General features: G+C 33.9%; 1 protein-coding gene across 1 annotated transcript in view; it reads left to right on the top strand.

Moving 5' to 3' along the window:
• The window catches only part of CHL1 (cell adhesion molecule L1 like), a 131,459-nt gene extending 119,688 nt beyond the window's left edge, over positions 1-11,771 (top strand). Inside the window, exons 22-26 of the mRNA XM_007947330.1 lie at positions 2,044-2,223; positions 5,754-5,915; positions 6,568-6,699; positions 9,016-9,088; positions 11,555-11,771. Of these exons, the coding sequence (XP_007945521.1) occupies positions 2,044-2,223; positions 5,754-5,915; positions 6,568-6,699; positions 9,016-9,088; positions 11,555-11,771 (764 nt within the window). The remainder of the gene's footprint in view (positions 1-2,043; positions 2,224-5,753; positions 5,916-6,567; positions 6,700-9,015; positions 9,089-11,554) is intronic.
• The last annotated feature ends 403 nt before the right edge of the window (positions 11,772-12,174 follow it).

Raw genomic sequence — 12,174 nt, 5'->3', positions numbered from 1 at the left:
TCAAAAGCTGTGAAAAGTATTGAAGAAATGTTTGAAGATTATTTAATGTTCATTTGTTTGATAAGGATTTGCCTTATCCTCATGATAACAGTAAAATTCAACATTAGTTAAATTCTAGCCCTCGTACTTATCAGTATGTAAGATTGCAATTTAGAACCTGGAGAGAAGTAGTTAAAATGTTAACAGTTGTAACAATAATTGTACTGTTTACATGGAATTTTATAAAAGAATAGTTGCATATAATTATTGCTATTATTATTATTATGTGATTAACACATGTTTAGGTGTCTTACCCTTTTTTGTTGTTATTACATATTCTAAATAGTTGCTGTTTCTGTATCTGAGCTCTCTCTGTATTTTCCTGAATTTTTATACTGTTTGTGGTAGTTTTTCAATTGACTCATTGGGATTTTATAGACATGCTGTCAAGTAATCTATAAGCAGTCATAATTTTACTTCCTTCTTTCCAGTATTTGGATCTCCAGTTTCTTTCCCAGTCTATTTACATTGTGTAGAGCAAGGAAAACATTTTTATGTCAGTAATGAATACAATTTTGTCTTTGACTTTATGTGGTGTCATAGAGTAAGTGTCTAGAAGATTTATTCTAGTCCTTTTCTTGCTTGCATAACCCCTTGGAAAAATCATTGCATATCTTAGACTATTTCTATAGTAATCTTACAGTCCTCAGTGGTGCTACATGAATCCTATGTCCTTGTTGGGTTGTAAATTCTGTGAAAGAAACTATTTAATTAGTGTTTTTTCATCTAGCACTGTTTGTAGTGTTTAGTACACAGCATAAGAAAAAAAAAAACTCACTGCCATCAAGTGGATTCCAACTCATAGTGACCCCCATTGGGTTTCTGAGGCTGTAAATCTTTACAGAAGTAGATTGCCTCAACTTCCTTCTGCAGAGAAGCTGGTGGGCTTGAACTGCTGATCTTCTGGTTAGCAGCCAAATGCCTCAACCACTATGCCACCAGAGTTCCTTACTCACTGTCGGATCAGACTCACAGCAACCCCTCCTAGGGTTTCTGAGTTGGTATCACTATGGAAGTAGATTGCCCAATCTTCCTTCTGAGGAGTGGCTGGTGGGTTTGAGCTGCCAGCCTTCTGGTTAGCAGTCAAATATTTTAGGCATTACTCCACCAGAGCTCCCAGAACTCCTTAGTACACAGTATACAACATGAAGTATTTGATGCACTTATTTCTTGATTTTACATTTCTGCATACTTATTTGGTACCAGATACTAAACTAGAAATTATAGAAGGACAAATAAATCATTGTCCAAATTATTTCCCCAAAAGGAGAGTAAAAGTAATTGTCAAGTATATGGTAAAGATATAATAATGGAAGAAAGTCAGTCATTTTAATTGGTATAAGGAAAGTAGAGTTTTGGCTCTGGTATAGCATACTGATTAAGAACATAGGCTTTAGATTCAAAAAGCCATAGTGTGGATTCAAATCCACACTATGATTATTGGCTCCAGATGTGGGCAAGGTGTTTAATCTTGCTAGACCTCAGTTTCCCGATGTATTTTATGGCCATAAATAATAATATCTACCGCATAGGCTTAAGTAAGTTGATGAGTATGAATAAATAACATATAGAGCCCTGCATACCACAAATATAAGGAGAAGCAAAAATAAGGAAAGATATAAAGTAACTTGAATTGCTAAGTACCAGCGATTTGGTTCCAGGCCACTGCAATAAAGTGAATATCGCAATACAGCAAGTCATACAAATTTTTTTGTTTCCCAGTGCATATAAAAGTTATGTTTACTGTAGTCTATTAAGTGTGCAATAGCATTATGAAAAAGTTTGAAATATTGTGAGAATTGCCAGAATATGACACAGAGACATGAAGTGAGCATGTGCTGTTGGAAAAATGATACCAATAGACTTGTTCTACACATGGTTGCCGCAAACCTTCAATTTATAAAAAATACAATATCTGCAAAGCTAAATAAAGCAAAGTGTAATAAACAAGGTATGCTTGTACTATGAAATTTGAAACATTGTGTTTTTTGTTTATTTCTTTAGTAAATGACACTTCTGAGATTGGAGAATTAAATGACATCAATATTACAAATCCATCTAAGCCCAGCTGGCGTCTCTCAAACCTCAGTGCAACAACCAAGTACAAATTCTACTTGAGGGCTTGTACGTCAAAGGGCTGTGGAAAACCAATCACTGAGGAAGGTTCCACATTAGGTGAAGAGAGTAAGTACAAGAGACTTCTGCATGCCTTTTTAAACAATTGTTTTTAGACAATTGCCCTGTAAGGACATTGTAAATTATAAATGATTGTGATCCAAATCTGTCTGACCTTTTGCTTTCCACTGATTTAGATTCAGAATTCATTTATCTTGTTTGCAAAGTTCACATTGATTCAATTTATGGATTTCTACAGAATAGCAATCAATCCATAGTCTTAGTGCATATAAAGATCAAAACAAAATAACCAAACTCACTGCCATCGCCTCAATTCGACACACTGGCAACTCCTTCTTGGTTTCCGAGGCAGTATCTCTACAGAAATAGATTGCCCAAAGGACAGGAACTGTAATTTTACTTAATTTAAATAGGGGAGTATAGGTCACAAAGTTATTCACAAAGGTTAATAGAGGGATATTTTTCTTTCGGAAATGTTTCCATAGAGAAAAGTATTTGTCTCTTGCTTTGGTAGACATTTTACAACACTAATCAAATACATCGCACTTCCATGTCTTCACTCCTACATACATTGATTGATTCATGTATAAACTTTATTTTACTGTCTGGTAGTTGATACCAAATAATGGCTTGAAAACAGCTCATAACTCTATGGTTTCACTTATAAAATTTTCCTAATCTAATTGCATTTTTTCCCCTAATATAAATTTTCTTTTCCAAATTTCTTCTTCAATTATGAATTTTAGGAAGTCAGCCAAAAGCTAACAAGGTAGAAGGAGAAAGGGATATGGATCAGAGGAAGTAAAGAATCTAATCAGTGGAAAAGGGTTCATGTGTTTGATTTAGGCTGGTCAGACAAGGGAGGGTCTGTGTATAAGGAAAGAAGGGAATGGACATGGTGAAAGGGAAATAGAATCATTGGCATGTGTTATGTGTCAGACACACTTCTGTATGCTCTTCAAAATTGTAGATGACAGAAAGGGTAGGATTAATGGGAGAAGCACCAGGAAGAGGAGATAATAGCAAAGAGAAAATTTGTCTGTCATTTGTTGAATGGTATATATAAAAATAGAGGTGAACCACCATAATCTGTGTGCTTGTATTGGAATTGTTATGTTCTGACCATTACTGTTGCTTATTTTCTCCTACCTCTTTTTGTTTCCACTCTATTGAAATAATAAAGGGCTTTGTTTTCTTTATACTCTCTAAATACCCATAACTCCGTTAAACAGGAAATACATATGTATTCAGCTTTCTGGGGAAAAAAACAAAACTTTCAATGTTGAATTGGGCATCAAGTAAAATGAAGTAGGATGTATCCACTCATACAAGTTAGATTTAAAGATGGTGATTGAAAAATTTCTAGTAAGTAAAAGAATCTTAATCCTCAAATGTTTAGAATTGACATCTAGTGTTTAATATGAAGAAAACAAATCAGAATAATAGTAACACAAATACACAACTTCCATGTTTTTAAAACAGCATTTAAGGCATGGAGCGGGTTGGTATTTGATGGAGCCAAGAGCACTATATGCATGAGAAACACTAGTCATCTCTTGCTCACTCACAATATGTAAGAACAAAAGACTCACAAAATTTCTTTACAATAGTTATACATTCTAGGATAAATGCTATAAAATTTGATTCTCATATGCTTGAGAAATTGTTATTTAAGAGGATGGGAAATGCTGTTTGTGTTATTTTATAAATGATGCTTTATCTTTTTGTGAACTAAAGTTATAACTAATGCACTTGAGTGTCTTAAAGTAAATTTTTTTACTGTCTTATATGTTGGTAATTTGAAAATATTTCTTACTGGTGTATTTGTGCTCTTTTTCAGGAATCTTCATTTTCAGTGTTCCATCTACTGCCCCTTTCTCAGTTGACACTGATTTCTCTTCTATAGGCTTGTCTTCCCCTCATTTATAGGAAATAATCTGTAATCTGTTTTCCCACTGGGTTGCTACATAATCTTTGAAAAGAGAGAAATATATGTATTTCCACTGAGGAGATATAGCTTGTTATCACTAAGCAATCTGAAAATGATAACTTTCATGCAAATTGGAGTCTATTACTGTGTGTCTTCCTTCTCCCAGCTCCGCCTTGTTGACACACTTTTACATTATTGTACTTATTCAGAGGATGAAATTTGATAGACAACCCTGTTAAGTTGTTTTTTTGTTTTTGTTTTTCATCCAATTATTTTCTGGTGGTCATGCCATTTTAAGGTGGCTTACTTCCATAATCAAAGAGGTGAAAAATGATAGAGTTGATCAACAGTCTTCTTTTTTTGAGTGGTTTGAGTAAAATACTTGCTTTCCTTAATATTTTTCAAAACTTACACTACTTATTGAATACTAATATTTCTGTTTTCTAAAGTCAATATTAAATGCATTTCTGTTTCACTGGTGCTCAATCTTGAAGGCTTTGCTCAACTAATATAACTCTGGCCTTCTTTCTCTCATGGTGCCGTTTTTTCATGAAGCCCTATTGTTACTCAGTAACTATATATTCCATTTTTATTTCATGGTTAAACAAATATATATATATATATATATATATATATATATATATAGGCAAGGAATATGTTTATTTTATTTTCACACACAAACTGGTAACAATTTCTGTTTCACATTTACTATATTGTGTTGAAAGGAATTCTGGTGGTGCAGTGGTTAAAGCATTAAACAGGTAACAAAAGGCTGGTGGTTTGAACCCACCAGCCACTCCATGGAGAGAAAGATGAGGCAGTCTTCTTCCATAAAGATTCACAACCTTAGAAACCCTACGAGGCAGTTCTACTCTGTCCTATCGGATTGCTATGAGCCAGAATTGACTCGATGGCAGTGAGTTTTTTTATTGCATTGATTCCTAGCAAAATTATGGTTCAAATGCAAACCTATATACATTTTAATTAAACTTGATTCATATTGATTACGCTGATTCTACCATTAACATAACAATATATTGATATTTCTGTTTTTGAGAAGTGATCATTTCTCATACCACTTTCAAAATCTTAGTGAAATAATTTAATTTAAATACACATATGTCACTTAGGTTTTTACAAATTTCATATATTTAATATGCAACCGTATTATGATGTTATTCCATCATACCAATGGAGGAGAACAAAACAAAAAGAATTAATATATAGTTACTTAGGCTATACTGTCACATGTCAATTATAAACCAAAATGACCATACTGAGTTTCCCACTTGGTTTGTGAAAATCAAAATTACAGAAATGACATCATATAAAAATTTTTAAATCTGTATTTATTATTTAACCATTCAAGTGACAAGCTGGATTTGTAATAATGTACTATTACATTAGGAAATACATTCATCTTAAAATGGCATTAACTGAAGTTTAGTTCATTTATTCAGCTTTCACATATTATTAAAAAGATACCATGAAATGTTATGATTTTCTTGATCTGCAAATTCAAGAACTATTTGAGAAAAAAAAATGCTACTTGTGCCTTTCTTATTTATCTCAAATATTAATTTTTTTTTTTTCATCTGCTGATTTCAATGATTACAGTTCATATGATTTAAATGTGTACATTTTATAGGTAAAAGTATCGGGAAGATATCAGAAGGAATAAATCTTACTCAAAAGATTCACCCAATAGAGGTGTCTGAGCCGGAAGCAGAACATATAGTTCGCCTATTGACTAAGAATTGGGTTGATAACAATAGCATTTTTGAAGATGTAATTGAGACAAGAGGGAGAGGTGAGAAAAAGATTATATTTGGTGCAATCAGAGACAAATCTGGTGTTCTGTAGCTTTAATTTTGTATTTTACCTGGATTGAAGTTGAAAATATGGAACACATTATCCATAAAACCAACGTTTAATTAGTTTTGGCATTGTGTTTTCAAATTAGCACCATGAAAAATGTTCCACAATGTTCCAACTTCCCAACACCCCCTTTTTTTTTTATAAGAGTAGCACCTAAAAATATCTCCTGCTAATTAACATGTTAATAACACAAATTAAAAAACACAAATGAAAGAAAAGCAAAAACCACAAAGATCCTATGGCACTCTGCATATAACCAAGGCAGTTCTGCTTTTGCTTACTTGCTGCTACTTCTGCATTTAACCTGGTCTGCCTCCACTATCCTTCTTTGGTTTTCATCCACAGAATCAAATGCAACCTGAGAAGACCCTTTCTCAATAAAGAAGTAATGTTCTATCAGCATTTCCCCAATGAAATGTCTTTCGAATCACATTCCCTCAGAAGTTGCTCAAAGGAAAAAAAAAAGAAAAAAATTGATGATCTTTGATATGTTTAAAACTGATGTCTAATTTTTCTGATGCAAAATTTCAGACCGTTTTCTAGTGTCTAGCATTGTAATGTTGTGACTTCTCTCTGTACAACAGAATATGCTGGTTTATATGATGACATCTCCACCCAAGGCTGGTTTATTGGATTGATGTGTGCAATAGCTCTTCTTACACTAATCTTGTTAACAGTTTGTTTTGTGAGGAGAAACAAAGGCGGAAAGTACTCAGGTAAAGCTGTTACTTAAATTGAGTTTTCAGTTTGTTAAATAGGATTTTTTTGGAGGTATTCTTCAGAGATAACTTTTATTTACTTTTTAAATTTCACATTTAAGTCAAGTTTTTATTAGGAAATTAGAATTTACAGAGAGGGAAAAAAATTCCTATTTTTTTTTCCAGTACTATGTATAGCTTACAATACTACCTTCAGGCAGTTACTTGTTTTCTGTGTTCCGGTTCTTAAAATAGGCTCTATTTTAAACTCATTTACACTGCTTTAATACTTCTAATGGTTCTAAGCTTCTTTTAACTATATAAACAAATAGAAGAGCATTGAGGAGACATATTCTAAATCATGCCTATGTCTTAGTGTCTTGGAAAAAAAGAACCCATCCATAGCATGCCTCTATACACTTAAGTGACCCAGAGACTTTTTTGCATTATACACTCCTCATTTATCAACATGGTTAGGTTTTAAAAACAAGTCATTATGTGAAAACGGAGGATGACCATGTCAGATCACAAAATGGAGGGCAAATCATCATTACATAACTGCCAAATTACATAATTACTGCCAAACCACTGAGAATCATGGCCCAAGAAAGATTACACATAACTTTTACCATCACAGCCAGCATTATTACTCTTACCTTGTACCTTAGTGTTCATTACTGCCAGATGTATATCATTAATGCACAAAATAGTTGGATAGTAGATTTTTACTATCATCATAAATGCCAAATGTCAGATAACGAGATAGTCGGTAAGTGAGGAGTACACTCTATAGTGCCAACTCCACTTGTCAGCTTGATGAAAGTAAACCCTTTTGGGAATGCACTTCTTATTAACAGTCCATATCTTTGGATACATTACTTCTTAATGAATAGTACATAAGATATAAATAAAACCTGTTGTTAATATAGACGACCTGGAGGTGCAGTGGTTAAGTACTAGACTGCTAACCATGTTTCAAACCCACTGGTGGCTCCATGGAAGAAAAGATCTGGTGATTAGCTCCATAAAAGTTACAGGCTAGGAGACTCTGTGGAGAAATCCTGTTCTTTCATATAGGGTTACTATGAGTCAGAATTCACTTGATGGCACCACCACCAACAATAATAACATTGTTAATATAATAGTTAGCTTTACTTTAAAATAATTTGATTTCCAAATATATATATATATATATATATATATATATATATATATATATATCTTATTTTTCAGATAGACATGGTATTTGATTGTTATTTGCTTAGTATTCATGAGACTTTTACACAGGGGGAAAATATAGATCACAATGCTATTAGTTTTCTGATATTTAGATTACTGAGAAGTACTTATTGTTTTATGCTTTATCCAGCAAATATTTATTGGTAACCCACATATATACAAAACTATCATTAGCACAATTTCTAAGTTTTTCTAAAATCTCATGAATAATTTATTCAGTTATATGTTTTATATTTTCCATGAAGCCTGGAATTAATATGAACTAGGTTTTCAAAGACCTATGAACTGGAAACTTTGAAGAAATATAACATATCCTTTCAAGTATGCCCTGCAAAGTAGGGCCTTAACTGAGTTCTACCAGAAGCTTCCTCCAGTCATGCCTGTACAAGAAAAATAAATAAATAAATAAGTAAAAAAAAAAATAAGCATTTCTTATTCTAGGAAAACTAGGAGGATCTCCTAAGGTTTCTGATAGTAGTGTGAAGTACAATGATGAAAGAATAGTATCTCCTACAGGTAAAGAAAGATTTTTATATAAGTTTTCCCAGTGAAATAAAGCAAGATCTTTGTCTTCTGTAGCACTACATAGAATAACTTTGATTTTAAAATGTCACTATGGACCTGAATATTTTCATTATTAAGGTAATGTTGAGTAAGAGAGTGATACGGAATCACCAAATGATTGACTCCTTTTTCTTCCCTTTAGTTTAATGATGTAGATCAAGTAGAAACCTAGAACATCTCAAAAAGTTTTGGATAGTAGAATAAATGTTTAGTAATTTTATCTTCATTAAGAGACCATAACAAAATATGGCTCTTCCAATAAGACTAGCTGCCCACATGATATTGAGTAGTCACATGAAGAGCTGCAATGTGCTGAAACTCTAATAACAAATAAGTAGACCCCAAAAACCCTTTTCTTTTCTGTTGAAACAAGGAAGTAACTGATGTGTTATAGACACAAATACAAGAAAACTTGCCTCACAGGTATTTTTAAAAAATAAAAAGAGCAATGCTGTTTGTATTGAGTACTCATCTTTTATCAACACTGGTAAAATACATTCTTCATATTATTTTTTTTCTTTCTGTTTTTAGTGAAAGAAAAGGAGGATTTGCATCCTGATCCAGAAATTCAATCAGTGAAAGATGAAACCTTTGGTGAATACAGGTAAACATAAAGTTCCATTTAAAAATATATCAAAATGCATATTCTTCAGGTGACAAGACCGAATGGAAAAAATAGTGTTTATTCTTAAAATAAAGGTTACTATGAGTCAGGTCCGACTCGACAGCACATAACAACAACAACACAACAATATTGTAATGCACCTATAATGAATAGTATGGAAAAGTAGGACCTACTTGAAGTAGTAGCAACAGAATTTTTTGTTTGTAGGATGGAGGTGTGCTTTAACCAAGATGAGGGTGAAAAGGACTAGAGCTTCCAAATTAGGTGTTCTTTCTTGTTCAATCACAATGAGAAAAGCCAGCTGTCATATTGTGAGCTGTCCTATCACTTCCCACCATGTGTATCATATTCTGTAGAAGTGAGTCAGTAAGTTCAGTCTACCCTCAAAAGGAGGAAATGACTGAAGGTGCAAATTCCATGAGGAAAGAATCATTGATGGTGTATGATAACTGTTTAAAATACTTTTAGAAGATAAATATTGTTAATTTGATATCACTGATGAGAAAACTAAGAAAATGCCTTGTCTGAAGGCTCATATGTAGTAGTGAACTAAGCTGGACTAGAACCCAAGACTCTCATTCCCTCATAGTGTGCTGCTTCTTTAAAAAGATAGATAAAACCAATCACTCTCCATTATCTTAACCTGTTGTGCATTTAAATTATTAATAGGCTAACTCTCATTCAAATTTCTACTTACTTGTCTGATATTGCAATAAATATCCAGTTAAGTTCCCATTCAATTTCTTAGGCAGTCCCCAGAATAGAGTGGCGGTGCCTTTATCAACTTTGAAGATTTTGAGAAAAATTGGCTGTTCAGACTATTAGTCACAAGACTAATTACAATCATCAATAAATTATTGAAATTCTAAAACAAGGAAATCTCTATTAGATGAAAATGTTTTTTTTATACAAATTAGAAAGTGCATATGAATTAATAATAAGGATATGCTTATTTGGTCTTTGGATAATTTCTATTGTACTATATCTTAAGCATTGCCAGCTTTTTATAATAGTTTCTTCACCACTTACCCAATGCCGCATATTTTGTTTTGCTTTATTTATGCATTGTTTTTTAACTGCAGCATCCCAGTTGTGTAGCCAATGATGGTATCTTCAGGACACAACTCCAAATAGTAATCTTTCTCACCTTATGTATCCAAGATAGAGATTGCATGAGGTGCTCACGTCACCTGAAGTACTTAGGAGCACTGACTGGTGGTTAATCTTCCAGAATCATCACAGCAATGGCAACAAAACATGGCAAACTGAACACTGGCCCTAAATCTTCCACTTGGTCTTGATGCATGTTACCTTTGCTCACTTTTCTTTGGCCAAATCAAGTCACATGATGATGCCTAACAAACTAGGCAAGGACATGACATGCTGCCACGCTTCTAGGAATCTGAGAGCTAGACATATTTGGCAAACGGCTCTCATGACTAATACAAATGATAAAGTACTATTCCTATTTTAATTCTATTTCCCCAAAATTCTTTCTTCTTCAAATTTTATAAAACTATTTAATTTGGTATACAGCTTTGTAGTGTAATATTAGTTGGTACTTCCAACAAAAATCTTGATCAGAAATGTAAAAACCTGTGTCATTTTATTGACATTTTACTTACTTAGAATTTGTTTTGTTGAAGAATATACCCATGTTTTGTTGGGTGAAGTAGACAGCAAGAAATGAAATAGATTGGCACGGTGGTTGCCATGATGGGTTCAAGTATGGCAGCAATTCTGAGGATGGCACAGGTCTGGGCAATGTTTTGTTCTATTGCACACAGGGTCGATATGAGTTGGAACTGACTTCACTACACCTAACAACAACGACATGAGGGAATTTAGAGGAGACTGGTATAGCAATGGTTTAAGTACTTGGCTGTTAAATGAAAGGTCGTTATTTCGAACCTACCAGCAGTGAAGTGACACAGGAAAAAAAGACTTGGTGATTTGCTCCTGTAGAGATTTCAGTCTGGGAAACCCTATGGGGCAGTTCTACTCTGTCACCTGAGGTCACTATGAGTTGGAATTGACTTGGCAGCACCTAACAGCAACTATGTGAGGGAACTTAACAGGATCAAAGGTAAGAACAGGAGATCAAGACTTGAGGACATGGAGCTCCAAAAGACTATGAAAGCAAAGAAAACTGCATCTGTCCTATCTATATGTGAGCAGGTTGAGTTTCTCCACACGTCTCCTAAAGCTTCCTTTAAAATTCTCAGAAGTATTGTGGATATTAGAAAAGCCTTTCTTGAATATGCAAAATGGTACAAGTTATTTCTGACTTTTTAAATGCATATTTGTGGAGATGTCATTTGGGGATAACAACAACAATCTCTGTCTTCAATGCTAATACGAATGTTGTGAAAATTCAAAGTTCTTAGCACTTCTGAATCTAGCTTAGTAAGAATATCTATTATTAAGTTTTGTTTTGTTTTCTAGTGACAGTGATGAAAAACCTCTCAAAGGAAGCCTTCGGTCTCTGAACAGAGATATCCAGGCTACAGAAAGTGCGGACAGCTTAGTGGAATATGGAGAGGGAGACCACGGTCTGTTCAATGAAGATGGATCGTTCATTGGCGCTTATGCTGCGTCTAAGGAGAAAGGATCTGTTGAAAGCAATGGAAGTTCTACAGCCACATTTCCACTCCGGGCATAAACAGAACACATGCAAGTAACATATTGTTTCACAACAACCTTCCATATTTATCTATACAAGGGAGCAAGAACTTTCACTTAGGAGTAAAAACTTGTTGGCAGCCATTCCATCCAGCATTCACATATCTACATTTGTGATGAGAAAAATAGCACTGCCTTGAAAGAATAAAATACCAAGTGCTTCAGGCTTTCCCCCCTGATCCCCAGGTGCTCAAAATGCAGAACACAAACCAGATCCTGTATTTAGATTCACCTCAATTGAATCCAAAGGACCCATTCCGTGTACTCCACGTTTACCTGGTTTTACTCTTCTGTGTGTTTGCATAGATGTTGCTACCTTGTGGGCTTTTCTCTGTATGCACATTTGTACCCAGTCTCTGAGAACTTTCTTGGTGACTTTACTT

The sequence above is a fragment of the Orycteropus afer genome, unplaced genomic scaffold (assembly GCF_000298275.1).
Source record: "Orycteropus afer afer isolate SDZICR_OR568_19922 unplaced genomic scaffold, OryAfe1.0 scaffold00180, whole genome shotgun sequence".
Classification (NCBI taxonomy): domain Eukaryota; kingdom Metazoa; phylum Chordata; class Mammalia; order Tubulidentata; family Orycteropodidae; genus Orycteropus; species Orycteropus afer.
This window is presented reverse-complemented; position numbering and strand designations above follow the sequence as displayed.